Genomic DNA, 25,182 nt, shown 5'->3' with positions numbered 1-25,182 from the left:
ATAAGTACATCTTATTTGAAAGAGCTGTCAGGAGAAAGCCTCTCCTCTCTAAAAAGAACATGGCAGCACAGCTCAGGCTTGCAAACTTGAACAAACCACAAGGCTTCTGGAACAATGTTCTTTTGACAGACCAAAGTATGTTATGTTTGGCAAAGCGCACAGCAAATGAAAACCAAACACAGCAAGTCAACACAAACACCTCATATTAAGACCTATTAAGGACTCGGTTTTTACCCTGATATGCAAAACCTTAGAGCCTGCAGAGGCTGCACTTTCTTTTTACCGTGACAGTATAAAGCAATAGTCAGAAACTGTACTTTTGGCCTAAATAAGCTGTTAATATCTTCATGTGATGTAAAGTTGGACTTAACCTTTACAGATATTTTTATTTGTAGTATTTTATTTTATTCTTCTGCTTTTTTGTCTGTTTGCACATTCAGGTTTTACTGTATGTGAAAAGTTCAGTTTTAGCTTGATTTTGATTGGTTAAATTATTATTATTGTTATTATTATTACTGGTCATGAAGAAACGCAGTTCCACTGGATAGTCTTTTGAATCCTACGTAATATTTACCTAAGGTATTCCACTTACGGTAAGTAATTAAAATGGAGCCTAGTATGAAAACGATAATAACATTTCCTCTCCTTGGTGTAGTTTTCTGTCATCTTTATTCAGACAAGTTCAGTGGTTAAGTTTGATTAATTTAATGGAGGGATTCACATCTGTGACCCCTTAATACTGTAAAAACAAATGTCTACGATTAAGTCTATGTTGCAGAGAAGTTCGTCTCAGAAGAAATTTGCCCTCACTGAATGTTTTCGTCCTCAGTAGTTGCTGGAACCTGGTGAGGTAAACAGGATTGCATTTAACATGCAACAATAAAGATATTCTTTTCCCCCTTATTTTGTAAATTGTACTTTAGTGATCATTTCAGGACCAGCTTGGGATCTGGTTGTGAAGCAAAACAAAAAGGGCAAAGTGGGACATCCCTTGTGTTCAGTTCAATCCACTGCAAAAAAGAGTTATATTAACAGATATACTGTACATACAAATCTATAAGTTCAATAAGTAGAGACTGGCAGAATTTAACATGATTTGCTGAGATATTGATTTGTTGATGAGTTTCTGATGACCCATCACGGCAGAACAAAATCCCAGTGGTGAAAGGATTTAGGACTGGACAGGCTGGAATCTAGCCACTGATGGTGGTGAAGATGAAGCTTGTGACTATGGTGAGGTGGAGATGGGGACAGGTGGGTTGCATGAAGGACAGTCTGAAAGTGAGAATGACAGAGAGCACAGATTTAAACCACACAGAGTGGAGTCTGACTGGCTCAAAGAATCCAGGCAAGAAGATGATTGGACTAGAGTAATGATGTCAGTAATGAGACTGACAGCGTGGGAAAGTGGTAGTGATGTAATGAACAAACTAGTGGCGGAACAAAGAGGAAAGCAGGCAGATGAGTGATTATAGATTTTCCTCATTGAACTTACACATATGCTTCATTTGCTGAAATTCATAGCTGTTATAAGCAGAGAATGAACATGTATGGAAGTCTTGAACTCGAAAACCTTTGCTTCTCTTGCTCAGAGTATTCCATTTTCTAGTTTTCATTATCTGAAACAATCATTCTTCTATTGTGGAATGCTACTTTGTAATTGATAGAGGATGCTAACCAAGCCGTGAAATATGCGTCTTCACTTTGGGGAGTAGCTGAATTGTCTTTCACAGTTGGCTGTTCTGCTCAACAACTCATTCAGATTTCGGGGAACTAATAATAGAACTCCAAGAATAAAACATAAAACTGGATGTTTTTCCTCACAGAGTCTTCAGCTTTACTTTCCTTGAAAAGACATGCTTTCAAATGCACATCTTATTTAGCCCTGTAGTACACAATGCTGGAAAAACAGCATCAGACTTCAGACGTCCATATTTAGATCAGAATGTGTAAATGCTGCCCACGTAATAAAATGACTCTGTGTGCAAATGAACCAGACTTTTTTTTTTAAAACAATAAAAGTGTAATGAGAAGTGAGGTTCAATAAAGTGAAGAACTCGGGGAATTGATTCAACCAATCTCTGTGTGGCGTGATGAGTCACTCTGTCTCAGAGAATATGCACCCATACCCATGGAAGCGATTAGGAGCACTTTGTAATGATGCCTTCAACTTTGATTTATTGAAGTACAACCTGTTTTGGAGTGCGCTATATGTCTAACCTTGAAGGGTAACCAGAACCTCAGGGAATGTGACTCACAGTCTACATTCCAGAAAAGTGGAAGGGGGAAAACTTGGAGATGGGTCACAAAAACACATAAATGAAAGTGTGAATTGTGTTTAAAGAAAATGAAAAAGCAAAGTTGAAACAAAAAGGAAAGCGGTGTATTTTTACACAACTCGAATGTTTGCTTTTTGGCAACAAAAAGCCACCATGGCATCAACCAGACAGAACAAACTTCTTTTTTTCTCTATCCAATAATTTTTATGTCACCCTGTGTTGATGCTTGGAAAGTCTGTAAAGCCTGTCTGGCCCGAGTGAATCAGCTAAATCACAAGTCCTGTGATGCTGCGAGATAAAAACAATGTTGATAGCTTGTAATAAACATGCCAGGTTCTCTAAAAGCTGAAAACTCTGATGGCTGGCAGAAAGCTTTGAAGTTGGAGCTCACCTACCAACCTACCACCATCTCGCTTCTCCTCTTGTTTTGTTCTTATTAGGGAACTGGCAAAGACTCCAGGCACATCACCTAGAATTCAAATGTATGAAAAAAAGGGAATACATCAAAACCTCTGCTGTGCATCTGCGTGTATAAAAGCGTGCACCCATAGCCTACATTTATTTATCTTAGCTACACATAGCTAAAGGGATGCCTTGTTAACCAAGCAAGATGCAGACTTTCTATTTCGTCCCAGGTTGCAGAGCTTGTGACCCAGAAAGAAATCTGTGGTCTGGGGCTTTCTCTTCAGTGGTCTCTCCCTCACGGCCTATAACACGCATTCAAATGCACACAGCGGCACGTTTCAGACTGGCAGGTAATGCAGGAAGGCCAGCTTTAGAGGGCATAAAATATTCATGTGTGTCTATAAAAGGCTGGCAAGGTTTCCTGGCTCACAGGTATTGCTGCTGTCTGTGCTTCTTCATCACTGCCTGACTGCTTAGACCCTGAGGTGCTAGATTTGTCATAGGGTATGATTGGACAGTATGTGGAAGGCCCAACAGAGAGAAAGTCCCTCCGCCCCTCCCAAAGTGGTCTTCTTTTGTTCCAGGATTGCAATATCATGTGTCAGTAATATCAGGTAAGCCTGATACCGGTGTTGATGGATTAGTTCTACTAGAGTTGTAAAGGGTCTGGTCATGAACACCTGCCCAGATTGTGCCAGCGGAGGGTCGCCCTGCTTTGTGTCGCTTTTACAGCCAGTGGGTCATTGTAGTCTGTGAAGAGATGTTGGTTCAAGGTCTCTTTAGTGCAGAGCAGACAAGAAGAAACATGGAGGAGTGTTGGACATGAGCACTCGAGCCTTTCTTTTCCTCCCATGAGTGTCTGTGTGGTGTTCCAGAAACTTCTAGTCATCTGAATCTCCAAAGTCAAACGCAGAGGATGAGAGAGAGGGAGAGGAAGAGAGAGAGAGAGAGAGAGAGAGAAGAGAGAGCGAGACCCACACCACACAAGCTCGCTGACGCTCTGAGTATCTCCCTTTTACTTTGCAGCCTCCCATCACTTCCCTCTCTGTGCTGACCCACACCTGTACCTTCTCCCAAATCGGCTGATATCTTCTGGCCCCGAACTCCAATCTTAAATTAAGAAACTGATGGAGTGGAAGAGGAAGAGTTTCACTCGATAGAAGAGCAGCTGTCAGCAACAGAGTTGCTTTAAAGAAAATCGCCCGAGGGGGACAGAAACAGACGGGGACGAGCGGAGACAGGCGAAGGAGCGAAAAAGAGAGGAAGACTGCTTCAGGTGACCGAGTTGCAATGGAAGTGCACGGCATGCGCGATTAGGGAGCGCTGGGCTTTTGTTAAGGTGGATTACAAAAGTGAAAAAGCCTCCAGAACTGACCGGGACCGCCTTTTTTCTGCTTGAGTTGACGGATTGTCTCCGAATCATGAACGTGTCGCCTCCAGACCGCAGGAAAAACATGCGAGAATTGGCTCTGGAGATTGGCATCAGAGTTCTGCTTTTCGGAGTTTTCGTGTAAGTAAAGGCTCCAGCAGCTGAGTTATCTGAGAAACACCGAAAACATTCAAATTAATAACAAAAATAATAATAATGAAAAACTGCCTGGCAACTACGCGCGTCTTGGCGATGACATTCATTTTCGTCACTGATGTTATACATATGCCTTTCCATTATTTCGACACAGAAGTGTTGTGTTCAGGTTTATGTGCCGCGGTGTGGTGCTGAACGAACAGGTCCCCGTGCTTGTGTGTGTGTGTGTGTGTGTGTGTGTGGCGGTAGCTGCGGTTCAGCAGCGTGGACAGACCGCTGTCAAACCAGCAGCAGACCGACGCTGTGGTTAACAGGTTGCAAAAAACAAAACAAAAAAAACCAACTTAAATCTCCACCAGAATAGACTTTCTGTTATGAGCGCGCTCTGTACTGACTCTTATGAAAGAACTAGTATTTAGTTTCTTTGGATCACAGCCGGTTAGAGAGCTGCAGCGACAGCTCATCTGACCGTTTCACCAGACACGACACAGTAATCTAACTAAGCACACAATGATGAAATGATACTTTGCCCCCCTTTTTTTCTGTGAAGCTTCTTCCTCGCAAGCAAAAACTAACATAAATAGGTTATAATTGTTTGTCTATCTTGGAGCTATTAAGCTCCAGGTGCATCATGATTTTATCATTTACCATTTTGCTTATTTTTATGCTCGATATCATCTCAGTTGAGCTACAAGTCCCGATATCTACAATGCATCCCCTTGCTGCATCTTTTCCATTTATGGGAAAATAAAAGAAGAAGGAAAAAAAAGAAGAAGACGCTCCTCTCATTTTGGAGTGTGTAGACACAGTGCGTGCATTCCGTGTGTGTCATTAATATCTATCTCTTGGCTAAGTGGTCCAACTCTGTGTGTGCTCTCACAGCAGACGGATTATCCGGCCAACAAGAGCCTGATGGTGTGTCCTGATTGTGTTTGACATGGATAAACTCAGATAGAGAGATGAAAAAAAAGCATAAAGTATCTTGGATATACCCTTTGTATATTTGAATGTGATACTAGGCTCTAGGATTTGCTTCTGTGAATCTGTGCCACATTGAAAGAAAAATGCAGTTTCACACAATACAATCTTCTTCATCATCATCATCATCATCATCATCATCACGAGGCAAGTGTTGTATTGTAGCACAGAAGCCCCAGCCACAAAGCACTTGATCACCTTAATGAAGTGAGTTTTACTCCCCATATTCCCTCTACACTGCACAGAGCTTTAATCTGCTTCTGATAACACTCAGTCTCCCCCATCAGTACACTTGATCTACCCCTAATAGGATATTAAGAGCAGGATGGTTACCGAGCATCACGTTCTTCTATGAGACAGTGCACACACACAGACATGCACTGCATGTTGTTCAGCTTTGGGAAGGTTGTTACTTTCCTGCTGGGCTACATTTGATACCGATACCTTGGATTAAATAGGATTAACTAGTGACAAAGCTGGTGAACCAAGAAGCCATAGAAGCCAGATTCCTTTGTTTGCTGTTCATTTTGATTTGATGGATACAGAGTGCCAAATTTTAAGAGCAAGTTTCAATCGTGTATTCAGAGAAGGGAGAATTTGATCTTCTGCGTTTCTTTGGGGCTCAAAGTTATTGTTGTATCGAACAAGTTTTATTTCAGCAGACCAGATAGAGTCGCCCTCTGGCCTCGAAGGGCAGTGGATCCTGTTCGTATCTAACCTCAAAGACTGTGGTGAAGGCAGGATAATTGGGGTCAACTAGTTTCTGTTGTTTTCTCCGCTGAAGGTGTAGAGGACAGGTTTTGGCTGCCGCTATCCGTGCCTGCTGTGCGGTGTAGGCTTGGTGTAGGTGTAATGCACTGTATTTTTATCTTGGGAAGAAAACGACAGTCTCATCTGTGCATGTTTGCCAGGGAGAGTTACCAGTCGTCTTAAATTTAGTTTCACAACTTGGTGTTTTCTTCCTCTGCAGCTCACTCTTGAATTTGACAAACTGGAAGGAAAATGAAGAAAAGATTTTTGCTCATTTTGCTGTTCATATTCTTTCATAATTGTGAACATGTACCGAGGGGAAATGAATGAATTCATCCTGAAGTAGGTCTAACGAGCAGATATGAATGCATCAGAGGTGTCTTTCCCATATGCAAGTTTGGTAATTCGGTTTGTCTTTGATTCTGATTAAATAATGCTGACTGTGGCAAGGAAGTTATCCTCTCTGCTTGACTGCCCACCCACACAAACAGTGGACTCCTAAGAGGCTTGAAATCTCTGCATTATTCACATCCAAATTTTTCCAAAGACAGCCTGCCTTTAAGGGAACGTTACTTTCTATTTGCCCTTGCTTGCCAAGCTGCTGTCTGTTCCAAGCCTCGGGAGATGCAGTGACCTTAGTGAGAGGCTGAAAGTGTGACTTTGGGTTGGCCCTGTGCTATGAAACCACTAATGCCATGCAGTCATCATAGGTTAGCACCCCAGGAGTCACGCATGTCTTATTCTAAAGGGATATGATCTCTGACATTAGGCAAAGTATAAAACAAGAGAAACACAAATAAACACAAAGATAAAGTCCTTTAAAAAAAAAAAAAATCTCTAGTTAAATGCTCAGCAAAGAAGGAGAGGATAATGAGATTGGTCTTATTTCCCTTTCCTTGTAATCCAGAGCGCAACAAGCAAGAGCTTAGACAAATACCAAGGACTCATTTCTTCCTTGAGTGGTTGTGTGACAGAGCTCGTGTCCTCAATCAAGCAATACAAGCTTGAATTTTGTCAGTGTGTTTGTCCCGAAGCTCATAGTCGGACAATTGAATAAGCACGTCCCATAAATACCCGAACACTGCTTGCAAGCAGAACAGGCGACAAAAGCAAGAAAGACAGAGACAAAAAGAAAGAGACAGAAGAGGAAGATAAGATGGAGGACACACAGTTAGGGAGATCTAGATTGTTGAGAGATTTTCAAGATTAAGACCTGAGGCTCAGAAAATAGATAGGCACCATAACAACCGTGAGAACCCGTATCAAAGCAATCTAAAAGCCTCTTGATTGCCCAGAGAAGATGGCTGCTATTTTACAGGCTGTCATACACAGCAAAACAGAGTAGATCTGTTTGTGCCAGAAGCAACAATTTGGAACCAGGCAGAAATTACTTATTTATTGAAGAAAATTATGGTGATAAAAAAGGATTATTCTTAATTGCATGCATTGGTAATGAGGCATACTAATGTGTGATCTGAAGCTGGCATCAGCCATTAGATCATTTTTTGATATGCAGTGTCATGAAAAACTATTTGCCCCCTTCCTGATTTATTTTTTTAGTATTTTTCATTAGTATTTTTTGCACATCTGTCACACGTACATGTTTGAGAGCAAAAGGTTTTTAATATTCGACAAAGATAATCCGGGGAAATACAAAATGCACTTTTTAAATATTTCTTAAATGAAAGAAACTGTCTACACCCCCCTATTCATATGTGGAAAAAGTAACCGCCACCTCGTGTTAAATCATGAAATAACTGCGTAACCACAATTTTTGGAAAGCTGAGTCACTCACAGGCCTGATTACTGCCAGGCACGTTGAATCAAGAAGTCCTTAAACAGAATCTGTCTGATGTAGGCTAAAAGATACCAAAACGCAACCATGATCTAAGAAACTCTGGAGGAGATGAGAAACAAAAACTTTGACAACAGTCACTCTGGAAAGGGTCACGAAGCCAGTATTTAAGGCTCTGGGACTCTAACCATGGTGTGAGCCATTATCCACACATGCAGAAAACTTGGAGCAGCAGTGAATCTTCCCAGGAGTGGCAAGCCTACCAAAATTACTCAACAACTCATCCAGGAGGTCACAAAAGAACCCAGAACAGCATTTAAAGAACTGCAGGCCTAACTTGCCTCAGTCAAGGTCAGAGGTCTTGTTTTACATTTGCCAATAAAAGTCCTTGATGATCACCAAGACTTTTGGGAAAATGCTCTCTGTACTGACGAGACAAAAGTTGAACTTTCTGGAAGGTTTTTGTAATATAGCATTTGATGGTCTGATGATCTGGGCAATTTTGCTGCTTCAGGACCTGGAAGACTTACCATAGTTCTAAAAATTTGCTCTCTATCAGAAAATCCTGAAGAAGAATATCTGACCATCAATTCATCCCCTGAAGCTCAAGCACACTTGGTTTATTAAACAGATTTAAATCTGAGATCCTTTTTTTTTTTTTTTTTTTTTGCCTGTCCCATTTGGTTCTTTAGCCATCAGAATTGTTGTCTGAAGACCAACAAGGATACCCAATGGATTTACTTTGCCAAATGGATCTTCGTGGCATTGCCGTATTGGTCCATTTGGTCGATCTTTGTTTTTATTATTTATTATATTTTATTTTCAGATGTTACAGATGGGACAGACATGAGTGAGGGATAGGAAAGGGAGAAAGAAAGAGGAAGGAAAGGAAAAACAGAAGGGGAGAGGGACAGTGAGAAAGGGGGGGAGAAAAAAAAATAAGAATCTCCTGGATCACCTGTTGAGAGAAGAATAGAAAACAAGCAAAAAAACAAAAAAAAAACAAAGCAACATACTAAACACAACACCATCGCATTAATCTAGCTAAGTGTAAACAGCAGTAAATACTAAATATTCAATGTTGTTGTGCAGTACGCAGGACAGATGTGCTTCAAAGTAGCAGCCAAGAAAGGTATAATTTAAGTCTACGAGCAGTGAACACCCGTGTGCATACCTGTGTGGATCAGCGCGCTTGTATTCCAAAGGTTTCTCCATGTAACGATCTGCTAGGGAGTGTGGGGGGGCCACAGCCCCGTCCTCCAGGGTGTGAAGCAGGTATGGAGGAGATCAAAACTCCAGACATCCAGAGGCCCCCAGAACACAAGAGACCATGGAAGACCAACAGAGGGGCAGCCGCGCCACTGTCCCAGCAAGAGCTGAGGAGAGTCCCAGATGAGGGCTCACTCAGCTGCCGCGGAGCAGAAGCCAGGGGGAGTTGCAGTGACGCGCCCGTGAGCTCCGCCGGCAGCCAGCTGTGCCTGAGTGACCGAGCCCCAGGCCGAGAGGCCGGGGGCACCCCACCTCCGAAGTCGCCCGAGCGAGCCCCAGGTTCCAGGCCCCGATAAGCGGCCGCCAAGGAGTGAGCCGGTGTGTACCTGGACGCCCACCCCCAGACACAAAGAACCACCAACGCACCGACACCTGAGGGAGTCCGCCACCGGCAGGGGAAGTGGTGGAGGGGTGGAGATAGGCCTCCAAACCTTGGAGGGCCTGAGGTGTCCCCAGAGAGGTGGTGTCTGATACCCAACCTGACATATAGACACAGACATACAGGCACACACAGACACAAACATCCATTCCCACCCTCATGCTCTCATATGCACTCACTCCACACTCAACCAACGTGGAGACAGACATAAAGAGACGCTGTACACACGATCACACTCCCCAAGCGTACTCTACAAACCGGGTCTAGGTACCCTTGCCCCTGGAGGGGGGAACTGCACACAGACCCAGGTGGTGTTACCCTTTTCCCTGCGGTGGGGAGAGGCAGACCGCCCCGACTCCGTAGCAGCAGGGAGGCCCCACACTCCAGACCGCAGTCGGACGGCCAACTCCTCCTAGCCCCCCCGCTCCAGCAGGCCGCAGAGAATGGGGGTGGGAGAAGACTCCAAACCTCCCTCCACCCGCTCATTGTAGTGTTGATGCATGTGTGTTCTAAGGTGCAATTAAAACCCAGGAGGGCATGGAGCTACCTGCCAAGGAGCAGCAGGTAAGCGCATAGTCCCTCCTGATAGCCCTCAATGTCTACGTGTATTTAAAATTGAGAGGTGGGCAACGACGCCAGGGGTGAGGTGTACACCCTGATGGTAATATGGACTCCGTGATTGTGCCCACCCCCAGGCCCCTGCAGGCCTAACTTGCCTCAGTCAAGGTCAGAGGTCTTGTTTTACATTTGCCAATAAAAGTCCTTGATGATCACCAAGACTTTTGGGAAAATGCTCTCTGTACTGACGAGACAAAAGTTGAACTTTCTGGAAGGTTTTTGTAATATAGCATTTGATGGTCTGATGATCTGGGCAATTTTGCTGCTTCAGGACCTGGAAGACTTACCATAGTTCTAAAAATTTGCTCTCTATCAGAAAATCCTGAAGAAGAATATCTGACCATCAATTCATCCCCTGAAGCTCAAGCACACTTGGTTTATTAAACAGATTTAAATCTGAGATCCTTAAACAGGCCCCTTGTGTTCAAAAAACCTCCAATATAACAGAACTAAAACACCTCTGCAAAGAAAGTGGGCCAAAGTGACGTGAAAATTAGTCATAGCCTGTTATCACAACCAGCTGATAGATTTAGGAGGCAGTTTCTTTTTCACACAGGGCCAGAGAGGTTTGGATTACTTGTTTCCCTTAATAAATAAAATCATAATTTAAAAACTGCATTTTGTATTTACTCGGGTTATCTTTGTCTAATATTAACATGAGTTTGATGCTCTGAAACATGAAAGTGTGACAAATATGCATAAAACTAAGAACTCAGGAAGGGGGTAAAATGCATTTTCACAGCACTGTAGTTGCTGTCAAATGAGGTTAGATGCAAGTGTATTGAAATAACACAATTCATCCCTCAAAACAGTGACTGCACATCATTCCCCATCTCAGAGGAAAGTTTAGGCAGTAGCGAGATACAGCCCAGAGCGTTAGCCAGTCTCAGAGATGATGGGGAGGAGCAGAGTCTTGAAAGAAACTTGGACTTTTTGAGAATAAACAGATTGTTTAGTCAACACGTCTGTTGGATTAAAGGTACTTTCAGCTGCTCAATATTTTCCCGAGGGTGGATCTGCATGTTTGATTTGGCAGAGATTTTTCACCATTTTACACCAGATGCCCTTCCTGACGCTATCCTCCCGTTTATCTGGGCCTGTGATCCCCTGAGGCTGGGTTTATTTCTCCTGCCGGTTATAAACTAGGGATCTTTCACGTGTAGAAGTGAACGTGTTATCGGATTAATGGTTAAAAAGAGAGACAGAAAAAAAAGAGCGATGCAGAGTTTAAACTAAGCTGTAATCCTGATATAATTAGTCCTGGTTGATTACCATGACTGCAGTTTAATGATACAACAATAATTCCTTAAACATCAAACACAAGTGGAAATACAGGTGACTCTGTTTTTAGTGCAATTAGCTCACTTTGGTTTTATAAAGATGTCTGATCTGATCTGGATCTGATCTCACGCAGCACATAGTACAAAGAGCCGTTGTGCACAGCGAATCACAGCGCCGATGATGACCCTGTAGAGGAGGATTCAGCCAGTCACCTACAGCTCTTCATCTAACCACTCCTCTAACTGTGCCTGCGCCGTCTCGTTCCATTAAAAATTTAATGGACCGCTAAAAAAAAAGAAAAAAAAGATTGTTGATAAGCAGTCATAGTCAGCACTTACTTCAGTGCAAAACACATTGCAGTTTTTAAATCTTTCATAATTAATCCCTCATGTTTTGCCAGTCCAACGCTTTTAATGTGAGGCAGCATATTCTCTTTACATTAGCAGTAGCTTAATAGTCTTACTTGGCAGTCTCCTGGTCCTCGTTTGAAGAGAAATAACAATAGACGGCGAGGCTGTTATCAGTGGTGTGGAGAATTTTTCTTTGTTTTTAATTACATGCATGCATAGTTTTCTTGTGCAAGAATACCCTCTGTGCTTGGAAAATCTAAATTCTGCACGGGTCTTTTCGTTGCATCCAACAAACATTACATTACATCAAGAGTGATTATAGAATGTAAATGAAAAGGAGCTGGAAAAAAAAGCTATAATCAAAATGGGGGTCTGAGATCATGAAAGCATTAATGTAATAAAAGATTATAACTTTAAAGTGGTGTGGACACTAAAATATTCTTGGCCTTTCTCCCGAACTCCACTCACAGAAACGGTAGAAATAGTGTAATTATTTTAATATAAGATGTCAGTAAAGAGATTTTTACCCAGAGGGCCACAGGTGTGAGTGCCAAAGCCATAATATAAAGTGCTGAATTTTAATCCTTGTAATCAGAAAGAGCCGACCCCCAAAATAGACACAGTAAGTCTGCAGCTTTGCAGCCTTCAGCTCTTCGTTTTATTCATCTGTCTATATGGTTTAGTCCAAACGCTTTTTCCCCACGGGCAAAATTTCTAAGAAAACAAGATCACTCCTGCACAGTACACAGTGGGTAATGGCAAAGAGAGGGAGTAAATTCTGCAGTCCACTAAGTCCAGTGTGGAGCATTTAGACTCAGATACAGTGTTCAGAATTTGGATGACTGAACTAGAAATACAGACAAGCAAGAATTGGGGTAGCAAACGTTGACTGGTGAGAAAGAGGACTCCAGAGGGATGCTGCTGTTGTACTATTTGCCTGTATACATATTTATTATGTTCGGCTGTGGACAAACATGACTTCTCAACACTGACACATCGCCGTCTTCAGTCATCTGCCATTTGTGTAAATTTCATAATACCCGTCTTCATAATTATAATATATTCTCCTCGCCTTAATTTTTCCTGCTACCACATTTGAAGCACTGAGTCACGGGTCATCCAACCTGTGACCCTCATTATCTTTGAGATGAAGAAAGAATTGAGATTGCATGTTTGACTACTGACTGTAACAAGGCACTGAAATACTTCCTGACTCGATAACACAAACAGACCGAGTCAGCAAGCGGTGACTGAAACAGTGTGACCTCAGTAGTGTTCCCTTTGTACATCTTTGTCTGAAGAGCCCAGGGAGAGCACCCAATGTTGTGCTTGATTGTATAAGCTATATTCGACACAGTAACTTAATCCCTAAATGTGTAGGTTTAATAAAGTGGCAGTTTATTCAACAGTTTCGAATTAAACCAAAAAACTATATGAGTGAAAATACAAAAGAGACAACGTCAGACTATGTGAGGTAATTTTAAAAAGAAATCACATTTTGGATGTGATTGTGATTAGTGACCATGGTGAATTGGGAATCTGAGTGGTGTGAGAAGATTTGAGAAAAGATTAGCAGAAGGAAAGCTCTATTAGCAAACGAGGCAGATGCTGCAGCAAAAATATCCATGAATCCAGCGAGAGCAGAGGCAGCTGACTCTCACACCAAGACCAGGGAATCCCTGACAGCTCAGTCTGTCACCGCTCTAAGCTACTCTGGCATTTCATTCTCCACAATCGTTTGATCAGCTCATTATGTCTTGCTGTCCCTGCTGTCATTTTTCCAAACCCGTATCTTTATCCCTCCATGGGTAGCAGATTGCTCAGTTACTCTCTGTGTGTCCTTTACACCAGTCTGCCTTAAAGGGGTACTGCAAGTCGCTTTGTGAAGATTGCCTTGTGGGTCAACTTACCTGTTAGAGGAAATTTACTGTAAGAAAAAAAGTCAAACAGTACTATGCAACAGTCTTGAGCTGCCCTTCATGTCTTTATTTTCTGGTAGGAAAATTAATCAGAACACATGCAAACATACACAGAGATACAGTATAAAAGGAAAAAACTGGGTTTGTACAGTTCTTATGAGCTTGAAGATGAATATTTAGTTTGACCACATATGAACTCTCTTAGGTGGCCTTGTTTCTCTGTCAAGCTGATTCAACACTACTTCAGTAAAGTTGAGGTCCGGGCTCTGGGGAGACCAAATCCATGACTGATAGTGTTCATGATGGTTTTTCAATTCAGTTCAATTCAATTTTATTTATTATGCGCCAAATCACAACAACAGTTGCCTCAGCTCGCTTTATATTGTAAGGTAGACCCTACAATAATACATACAAATAAAAACCCAACAATCATATGACCCCCTATGAGCAAACACTTTGGTGACAGTGGGAAGGAAAAACTCCCTTTTAACAGGAAGAAACCTGAACCAGGCTCAGGGAGGGGCAGCCATCTGTGGCAACCGGTTGGGGAGAGAGAAGGAAGACAGGATAAAAGTCATGCTGTGGAAGAGAGACAGAGATTAATAACAAGTATTTTTCAGGTGTTTTTCTGTCCAGGTTTGCCTTTACTGCATTGGCAGTGTGTTTGGAATCACTGTAGTGCCGCAAAATGAAGATGTTCTGAATCTGATGCTTTTCAGATGGTACTGCACGGTGGATCAAAATCTGATGCTACTTCTTGTGTTCATAATTCCATCAAGATCCACTGGCACCATGACCATGACACAGCCTCCAGTGTTTTACTGGATTCATCACTCCATAAGACCTGTTTTAACTGATTAACATTCCAGTTCTTCTGTAATTAGAAATACTTTAGCATTTTCTCCCTATAGCCTAAACCAATGGCTAAAATTGGTTCTTTGCTAAGTTGTCTGTTTTGTGCTTCATCCCTTGAGTTAGGTGCCTTTTTTATGCTCGTAACAGTGTTAAAAGAGGATTAACAAACAATAAAATATTGCCTGGACTTCAGGTACAAGGACTGAAAATGAATAAAAAAAACAATATTTTATGAATGTCAAACTCTCATCTTTGACACGTTTCATGGATTCAGCTAAATAAACTGGAAAAATTATGTGATGTGACAGTGGCTTTTATTAGACGAGGCAGCTAACACATTCATGTTCACTTGGATGCATAGGTCAGTGTTAAGTGGCCAAAAAACCAACAAAAAACCCATCAAAACAAAATAAAGAAAGAGAAAAAAACTATTGCCTGAAAATAGTCAAGTACACGGAATTAAAAGGAGCAAAATACCCGCCAAAGTCCAAAGAAAACCTTTTGAAAACCTTCAGAAAGCCTGGAGAACTATTCCTCTTTCAGTGCACTTTAAAGAATTACAAACAAATATGGCTTCTTGGAAAGAAAACATTAAGAAATGAGGGGTGGCTCAAGACTTTTGCACATTACTGTAGGAGAAGCAGAAAAACCCTTATTCTAGTTAACAATAAATCAGATTACAGATTTTTGAGTTATTTTTTGTCGTGAATTTACGACATCTGAAAACAGTTCCAACTTTTACATCCACTCTGAGTTCAATGTTGTTGTCATGCGCCTTAATAATTTATCATATAACACAGAGTTGCACTTTTCCTCCCAAATCTAATTCCCAGCCTTCCCACTGCTCGTATTACAAAGTGAAAATAATAAACTTAACCAGTTTCCATCATTGTACTGGGGGGGTCTTAAAAGTCAAAGAAGAATCTTGTAAAAACTACAGTAACAGCAGGGATTGTGCTTTACATGTGGCGTTTTCAGCTGGAAAAACAAAACAAATACTGGAATGTAACCACTGTTCAGAATTATGAGCTTTTATATTTTCTTATTCTTAGGGAAAAGCTCTTACTGCAACATGGTATTGTGTTCTGGTATTGCAATTTCACCATTGTAAAATATGAATGTCAATCTCAGTTCTAGCCGTAAACAAATCTTAATGTTAAAACTGTTCCTTTTGTAAAATAAAGCGGCTCAGCAATCAGGTTGAAGCTCAGAGGATGCAAATGATGGAGCTGTAATGATGTTATGAAGATAAACTGCATCACATTATTTGTTCATTTTGTGCTTCCATTCTGTTCATCTGAACATGTTCTCTAAAACTTTAAAGTTTCCCCATTATTTTAGAAGTATTTGAACCATGACTGGTGCTCGGTAGATGTAGGCTGTGATGAGGGGCAGTGCTGTGGCGCTCTGAGGTGTGGAAGTGCGGAAGTGACAGCTTCTGTCAGAGTGGAGAGGAAGGTCCCCTGTGAAGGAAATTGCCTTCCCGGGTTTCCTCCGTGGCGTGAGCGATAAGCAGAGTTCTGTCCTTTCCTTATAAGATTCCTAATTATTTAAAGTAACACTCAGGTATGCCATTCAGCTGGGTTAGTTACGACGTCGGGAGCAGCTTGGGAGAACAAGGAAACACAGACTGCTTCAGGTTGTCTTCCCAAATCGACTCAAAGGTTTATTTGATACACAGCAGTTTATATAGATGAAAAAAGGTTCGTGTGTCAGCTTTCCCAGTTCAAACCGGTACAGACCAAATAAGGAAACGTCTTCCTGCCTTCTGAGCAAAGTATCCCTTGTGTAGTTTATCAGTTCAGCTACAATTTATGATCATCCCAGCAAAATACACTCCTAGACATAGAATACAGAGTTCTTTCATCAGTGAATTCTGAAACAAACCACCTAGCCTTTAACGAGCCTTTTCCAGGAGATAAAGAAAAAGGGAGGATGGGAGTAAGGAAGTGGTCTCATCTCTGTGGTGTTTTCGACCTTGAGGTACCAGCTTGTGAGTCTCACATTAATTCTTGGGTCACAGAGAAAGAGAAAAACAACTAGTAGATTGGCCTTATTGAGTAACAGTTTTCCTGTATAAAACAATATCCTGTAAATGCTTACCGTGGTATCAAAATATCTAACAGTTCCCCTCTTTTATTATTTTTTAAAAATAATAACTCAAATAGAAAGGAAAAATCACAAATGTAATAACATAATATAAAAAGCAAATCATAAAATGTAATAGTTCACAACCTAATGTTCAATATACACATCAGGAACATCATTGATGACATCTGACACATAATCTGGGTCAATTTGTGCCAATTGCAAATACATTGAAGTGGCTGTACTAGTGGCTATACGGGTTATCATTGAACGTACACAGGGTACCACACAACAGACAATAATCATCAAAAACATGCTGCAACGGTTACAAAGGCTACAATTAGTTCCTTCCATCTTCCAAACGTGTCCTGTAGCCACTTATGTAGCCACTGACCGTGACCTGCATTGGCAATTAGTTCTATCTGCAATGCTTCAAGATTATTCATAGCTTGTGTGAATGAACCGTTAGGGGCGGTATTATTGGGAATGAAAGTACAGCATACATCAACGGTTACTAGACCACAGGTACCGGTCCAATTAACAGGTAAAGCTAATCTAAGGGTATTATTGCACAACCAATAAGCACGTGGGATTGGTCTAGTTAGGCGCGTGACCATGTGTGATTTAACTAACTCCCCCCAGTCAGTGTCATTTAATACACCGTCTGGGGGAACAATGATCGATTCTCTGCTCGAACTTGAACTGTGTGTGTGTTCCTCCAGATATGATACAACTTCAGCCACAGAGACAGCTAGCCATGTCTCATTACAGCGTGCACCTGGGGAGTCAGAGAAGAATGTATAGTTATCCTTTGTATAATCTATGTGTGTGTCTGGGCCAGTTAACTTTAGTCTGCGCAGACATATCATACTAGTATTAAAATGGAGAGGGATCTGTCCTAAGGGCAGTGAGGGTTTTAACCTATTCTTAGGGCGTTTCATTGGGGCGCAGGTCCCTGCGGTGTCATTAGATAACTTCAATAATTCGCCTAATGGAGTCTCAGGGTTAGTTGGTGTGTGTGTGTGTCTAAGTAGGCAGTCGAGAGGGCTCAGAGTCAACTGTAAAGTGTCTTTAAAGAGAGCATTATCTCCACCGATTTTCTCTAGTCCCTCAGTGAGGGGGAAACCGGATATGGGGTATCCTACTATTACCTGTTCTGGATTAGCCTTTGAACAGACATAACAGTTACTGTTTCCTAAATCACGAGCGGCTGTTCTGGCATTTTCATACCAGGCGTTAGCTCCTGTTCTAGAGGGCGCATAAGATGGTTTATTAGTGGCGTCTATGTTGCTATTTACTGATTTTAGGGAGCGTGAGGAGTGCATTAAGTAGGTGTCTTGCAAAATGGAGCATGAGGTATAGTCAGCAAAATATGACCTGCAGAAATGTGAACATGGTTGCAGTTTACAATACAAAATAGCAAAGAGAAATCTTAACGTTAATGCGATAGATATAATAAATAACCTAAATATATGAGAAAGTATATAAGAAAAACAGTTCTTCAGTTGTCTCCTGGCCTGGTCCCAGGTTCGAGAGACATTGAATAAGCGTCGTATGATGACAATGGGCATTTCATTTTCTCCATTATCAGGATGAAATGAGTCTGGCTTTATCAGGTTAGACATCATGTGGTACTTTTGGCTGTCTGTTCCTGCTGGATGTTTGAGTACCTTGTTGTTGTTCTTTCAGACGTTGTGTGTTAATCAGTGATTGCGTGTGTGTGTACATTGGATCCTGGCGCTGGCTCGCCGGAGATGTCATCTACCCGTGTGTGTTTATTTGCTCTGGATCCGGGCGCTGGCTCGCCGGAGATGTCGTCTGCTTGATCCGACGCCTGAGATGGTCCGATTGGGCTGGTCTTAACCCTGCTGGCATGAATCCACTGAGGTTGTCCGTCTGTGAGGATGCTGGTTCTTCGTCACTGCCAGTAAAGCCTGGGGGCTGGAAAACGCGGCCTCCCAGAGTGTCCTTGGTTTTAGTGGCTTCTCCAACATGCGTCTCCTTGTCTCCACTGGTGGAACTGTGGAGGGGAAAAGCTGAGAGAGACAAACTTTCTGATAGTTATTATTCAGTTTTTCTACCAGGTTGTGAACATCAGTGGACAATGCAATATACATCACCTTCTACTAGCGGTGCCCCTCTGGAAGCTGACCATGGTGTTGGAAATAGTCTTATTTCAAATGGAAATAATTTGGTTACTGCAGATGGAGTCATTCTAATCTCACACAGGACTTGAGTAAGTAATTTGACCCAGGTCATTAAAGTTTTAGCACATTTTTTAATTACTTCTCATGTGAATGAAGATCCTCTATCACTGTTAATCTGGTGAGGTATTCCGAATCTGGGTATTATTTCATTGCTCAACTTTTGACAGACTACTTCTGCAGTTTCTTTTGAGGTTGGATAAGCTTCTACTCATTTACTAAATTGATCCACTATTACCAGTAAGTACTTGATACTTCCTTGCGCTGGCATATGTATAAAATCAATTTGTAATGTATGAAATGGAAAATCTGGTTGTGGTAAATGCTGATGTTTTGCTTTTGAGCTACCTACATTAGTTCGCGCACATGTTAGACAGGTTGCTAATATGCTTTTTACTGCATGTTATGTTTTCTCAATTACAAATCTTGATTTTATTGCCCCTATTACCCCTCTTTGTCCGACATGACTCACACAGTGAAAATGTCGGACAAGGACTGGCATCAGGGAATATGGGAGGGCAATCAAACCCTTAAGATTTTGTATAAGCCATCTCTGTCATCTAAGGTACAATCATTATTCTCCCAATAGGTGTAATCACATGCAGAGGCTTGCTCTTGTATGAATTTTAAATCAACATTTGTTTCTAAATAGTCTGGGAGTGTAACAAGTGGCAGCTGTAGGGGCACAGATAATACTTCCTGCGGCGGTGGGAGCTGTGATGCAGCTGCAGCCTTGGCTGTCACGTCTGCTAAGGCATTACCTGTTGCTTCGTCTGTGTCAGCTGTACTGTGTCCTTTCGTTTTTACAACTGCAACGGCCGATGGCAGCTGTATAGCCTGAAAAAGTCTTTTAACAAAATCAGAATTTAGCAATTTATTTTCCATCAGCAGATCTAAATCCTCTCTGTCTCCACAATGTGCCAAAGTCATGCACAACGCCAAACGCATAGCGGCTGTCTGTGTAAATTGTCACACGCTTATCCAAATGTAGCTCACAGGCGCGTATTAAAGCCATGAGCTCTGCTTTTTGTGCTGAGTGAAATGGTAATGAGTGAGCCTCTAGTATGATGTCAGGCACTGTTACCACTGAATAGCCACAAAGAAATGAGTTGTCACTCGGCCTTGAACAGGACCCGTCCACATAAACCGTGGCTGAGTCTGGGATATGTGTTTGCTCTAAATCTGGACGTGGTGCTGTGGATTCCTGTATACGTGTCATGCAGTCATGAACATCAAGCCTGTCTGAGCCATCCTGTCGGTCAGAAGAACACAGAATAGTATCAATAAATGTCATGGCGAATCAGGTGTGCTGCTCGCTTTTATAGTGAGATTTGCATATGTTGTTTAGTTATGTTTGCTACAATGGTCGTGACCTTGTGATTGGTGTGTAGAATAGTGTCATGTGAGAGTGTGAGCTTCTCGCAGTCCCTTATCATGATAGAGCAAGCTGCTACTGCCCTCAGGCAGGCCGGCATTCCTGAACAATTCAGGCAGCACCTTTGAGTGGCGGAGGTCAGCACTCCCTTTAATGCATTGAAAGAGACAGTCATTTCTGTGGATCACAGTATTCGAGGAGGCTTGTCTTTTTTACAACAGTCACGCAGAATGTGGTCATGAAAAGAACAGTCTGGTATCCACTGTCTGCAATAGTTCACCATGCCTAAGAAGGACAACATGTCCTTCTGTGTAGTGGGACGAGGGACGGAGGTCACAGCTTTGACCCTGTCTGCAGTCATGGAACGTTTTCCGTGAGACAGTGTGAATCCCAAATATTGAACAGAAGTCTGACAGTACTGCATTTTCTTTGCTGATGCTTTGTGGCCAGTCTTTTGGAGGTGCTGGAGAAGCATGTGTGTAGCAGTTTGACACAGTTTTTTCACTTTCAGCACAGAGGAGGAGGTCATCCACATGTGGATCAGGGTGCAGCCCTGGAGGAGTGAAGCACCATTGAGAAAGCAGCAGAGCTGTCTATCATGCCTTGGGGCAAACGAGTCCAAGTGTACTGCTTATTTCTATGTGTGAATGCAAATAACGGCTGTGTGTCACAGGTACTGAGAAAAAGGAGTGGAGCATAAATCCACCACGGTAAAATGTGTATGCAATGCATGTCAATATGCTGTGAACATCTGAAACGAGAGGTGGCAGAGGAATGTTGACTGCATTAATTTGCCTCAAGTCTTGTATGAAACGCCATACGCCAGGTTTGTTAGGCTTTGGCACAGGATTGACAGGAGTGTGGGCTTTATTACTCCTGTAGTCAATAAATCTCCTATCATGACATCTAGGACTGCGGCTTTTTCCGTGGAAATGGGATGTTGCTTGACATATACTGCTTGTTGTGTTTTAATAGGTGTACGTGATAAAGTGTACAGTCAATAAATCCTATATCATTCTCACTTTTTGACCACAATGTCATATTCTGGTATTCAGCTGGCAATGTAACTGCAGAAATAGTACAGTGGATAGGGTAGGTTAGATCTATGTGACGACATGGTGTAGTTATGTCATAAACTATGTCTGAGTTATGTGACAAAATCACTGTTTGACCTTCACTTGTGTGAGCAGTTATCATGTTGTTGAACAGTGTGAGAGAAACAAAAGTGTGGCTCCCAGTCATGGGATTACCTGTTAGTGGCGTCTGTACACGTTTTTTTTTTGGCACAGTGTGTGACATAGAGTACCGGACAAAAAGGATGTTGAGTTCATTCTCTGCTGAGGGTCCAGCTGACACAGAGGATGTTCCTTCTCCATCATGTCGGTACATAGGGCAGAGAAAACATAAGCTGTTATCAGTGTCAGCAAACATTTCACCCTTTATGTTAAATGAAATACACAAATTCATTTTTGCTCTGGGTGTCTGCGGCTGCTGGAAAACTGAGCTGAATTTGCACCTCTAGCTTGTCCAACAGTGCATAAAGCGTTTTATGAATACTAGGATAGATTCATCAGGCTTCTGTTTACACATAGTTACTGCATTTAAGTCACTTTTGTCTCTGGACATTGTTAGCAGGAATTTCTTTAGATTCTTAAAGAAATCGGCGACTTTGTCATTATTTACCCTCCTTTTGTCCATAGCGGTAACATTTGATGCATCACGTCGCGGCATTCTATCATATATTTTCTACAGGACTTTTTAAGCAGACTACTTTTCTTATCACAAATGATATTCAACATTTCTACTGACCTGTTTTCTGGCGATAATCGTTCGGGATAAGGCTCCGAAAAGAAATTAGAATGCATTGAACTTCTTAAGTTGTAAACAAAATCAGTCACATAAGCACTCCCGCATGTTCTGGATACGTGATCATGGACGTCTTCACCGATTCGCGGACGTAGGTTACACGTAACCGGAAATGGGAGTTATACTGAGCCGTTATTTGAGACTTTATTTTGTATTTTATTAATTTTTGGTTTTACAGGTACTTTAGATTTTTTTATCGGACCTGTCTGTGGTCTTTGAATAATTCTGACTCATGTTCAGTGATTTCCAGAGGGGTTTACACGCTAGGAGGATTTAGGTTAGTATTTTCGCTGCGGCACAGCTGAGGTCACTTTAAATTTATTGCTAGCAATTTTTGTTTGGGTGAGCAACTCTCACTTAGCGAGCAACTTCTCGCTTAACGAGCAACTTCTCGTAAAACAACAGGCAACTTCCTGTGTCTTTCTGCTTTTAATTTACTGCTTTTAACCCTTGTATGGTAATCGGGTCTGTGAGACCCGTTCAACTTCTCCCTGTGTCACTCTTTGGTGAGCAACTTCTCACTTAACGAGAAGTATTTAAGACAACAGGCAACTTCCTGTGTCACTCTTTGGTGAGCAACTTCTCACTTAACGAGAAGTATTTAAGACAACAGGCAACTTCCTGTGTCACTCTTTGGTGAGCAACTTCTCACTTAACGAGAAGTATTTAAGACAACAGGCAACTTCCTGTGTCACTCTTTCTGAGTGAGCAACTTAAACAAAATTAAAATATTCAAGACAACAGGCAACTTCCTGTGTCCACCAACACCACACAAGGGTTAATTTACTTTATTCGGGGACTGAGGAAGTCAGTCAGTGTATCTCTCTGGATCACTAAGTGAAACTTCGTCAGCATATCCCGTTTCTTTATTCGGGGACTGAGGAAGTCAGTCAGTGTATCTCTCTGGATCACTAAGTGAAACTTCGTCAGCATATCCCGTTTTTTTATGGATCGATCACTGAGAGAGGTATAATAGGTCTTTATATAAATATGAAAGACGCATATTTACCTTCTGTCAGTCATCCCACTTCTGACACCAAGATTGAAGGAAATTGCCTTCCCGGGTTTCCTCCGTGGCGTGAGCGATAAGCAGAGTTCTGTCCTTTCCTTATAAGATTCCTAATTATTTAAAGTAACACTCAGGTATGCCATTCAGCTGGGTTAGTTACGACGTCGGGAGCAGCTTGGGAGAACAAGGAAACACAGACTGCTTCAGGTTGTCTTCCCAAATCGACTCAAAGGTTTATTTGATACACAGCAGTTTATATAGATGAAAAAAGGTTCGTGTGTCAGCTTTCCCAGTTCAAACCGGTACAGACCAAATAAGGAAACGTCTTCCTGCCTTCTGAGCAAAGTATCCCTTGTGTAGTTTATCAGTTCAGCTACAATTTATGATCATCCCAGCAAAATACACTCCTAGACATAGAATACAGAGTTCTTTCATCAGTGAATTCTGAAACAAACCACCTAGCCTTTAACGAGCCTTTTCCAGGAGATAAAGAAAAAGGGAGGATGGGAGTAAGGAAGTGGTCTCATCTCTGTGGTGTTTTCGACCTTGAGGTACCAGCTTGTGAGTCTCACATTAATTCTTGGGTCACAGAGAAAGAGAAAAACAACTAGTAGATTGGCCTTATTGAGTAACAGTTTTCCTGTATAAAACAATATCCTGTAAATGCTTACCGTGGTATCAAAATATCTAACACCCTGCACTGAGTTACACTTCCTCCCATCACGACGTTTCTATTCTTATACCTCCCCCTGTCACTTCATCGTTTTATTGCCCCTTTCTTAGGTGATTTTTTTTCAGCCTCCTCTGTATTACTGTCATTTTCAGCATCATACTCTTATCTATATACAAAGACAGATGAGGGGCTGAGAAGATGAAAGAGCCTCCCGCCAACACACACACTAGCACATTTGGCAGTCTCCTGGCCCAAATCTTAAAATATATAACAAGCATGCTCCTCTCCTTCTGGAGAAGCCTTCATCACGTCTGTGTGTGTGTGTGTGTGTGTCCCACTTTTTCCTTGATGAGTATTCTGTGATTTCCTTTAGAGAATACTGCAGAGTAACTGCTCACTTTTTGCCACTGTAAGGTGAATTTGTGGACAGTGTGCGTGTCATAGTTGAAGGGAAGAAACTTACATGTATATTTTGAAATCTGTCATAACTTTAAAGTAGAATGATAAACTCTATCATTCACCCATTTTCTTCCACGTATGCAATTTAGGATCACGGGCAGGCTGAAGCCCAGCTACCGTAGCACAGGAGGTGGGGTACACCCTGGACAGGTCAGCAGTCTGTCACACTAATTTAGGTTCTTTTGACTGTGGTAAGTACCTGGAGTGATCCCACGCAGACATGGGGAGAACATGCAAACTCCACACAGAAAGGCCAGATCATGGATTTGAACCGAGAACCTTTTTGCTAAGTGTTAAAGAAAAAGAAAGCCAAGTAATAATGAATGAATAAGTAACAGCTCACTAGATCAGAAATACAAATAAACAAAGTCTTTTCTTTTAATCTTTTCATTCTTTCTTTATTCTTCAACACTGTGGTGAACACAAAAGAAAAACAAATATTTGTATAATAAGGTTTAATGGTGGCACAAACTGTAGCATTACAATCTAATGAACTGGATTATGCAATAATATTCTGCACACTTGAGATACATAAAGCTACTTTTCCAGTTGAGTTTCTGTTTTCAGACAGTCCCTCTTATTATTATATCGCAGAATTACAGGATACACACAGATACTGGTTTATAATTCTGTTGTAAAGGTGATAGGACTAATCGATAATGACTGGATCGAGACAGCTACGCTAAAAATCACATGCAGTTTATCATCCAGCTGTCAACAGACTCAAGCTCAGTCTAACTTAACCTTTTAATGTGTAAATGCTGCACACCAAGGTGCTTCAGTTCAATTAATTATGCTGATTAGACCTTGTCACAAGACTTTGAGGTTAAAGACAGCTTGATTGAATTGTCCTTGACTCTAATTAGTGAGACTGAATGTGTATGAAGTTCTGACCTCTGTGTTTCCAGTATATTCAGTAGCTAAATTAAGGTGGCATTTTCATATACATACAGTAGTTCAACCATCATGAAGTGTAGGAACTGAATATTGTTGCCAAACCTAAGAACTTAGCCTTTTTAACTCTTCTGATATTCTGTTTGTCAAAACAGGACCTACAATTACAGGTACTAGTAATCAAAGATGTTTTAATGATTAATGCCAGTGA

General features: G+C 41.7%; 1 protein-coding gene and 1 long non-coding RNA gene across 3 annotated transcripts in view; one reads left to right on the top strand and one right to left on the bottom strand.

Moving 5' to 3' along the window:
- Positions 1 to 3,691: 3,691 nt before the first annotated feature.
- The window catches only part of plpp4 (phospholipid phosphatase 4), a 66,190-nt gene continuing 44,699 nt past the window's right edge, over positions 3,692 to 25,182 (top strand). The window contains exon 1 of the mRNA XM_004559678.3: positions 3,692 to 4,194. Coding sequence (XP_004559735.1) covers positions 4,106 to 4,194 — 89 coding nt within the window. The 5' untranslated portion in view covers positions 3,692 to 4,105. The remainder of the gene's footprint in view (positions 4,195 to 25,182) is intronic.
- Positions 16,044 to 23,631, bottom strand: LOC143421817 (uncharacterized). 2 transcript variants are annotated; one of them, XR_013101414.1, is made up of 2 exons: positions 22,946 to 23,631; positions 16,044 to 18,527 (listed from the first exon to the last, which is right to left on the bottom strand). It is a non-coding gene; the product is annotated as an uncharacterized LOC143421817 (long non-coding RNA). The 2 variants fall into 2 exon arrangements; XR_013101413.1 differs by lacking the exon at positions 22,946 to 23,631 and adding an exon at positions 21,880 to 22,938.

This window comes from Maylandia zebra, linkage group LG13, assembly GCF_041146795.1.
Source record: "Maylandia zebra isolate NMK-2024a linkage group LG13, Mzebra_GT3a, whole genome shotgun sequence".
NCBI lineage: Eukaryota > Metazoa > Chordata > Actinopteri > Cichliformes > Cichlidae > Maylandia > Maylandia zebra.
Note: the sequence above shows the minus strand (reverse complement) of the source record. Positions and strands in the feature narration are given on the sequence as shown.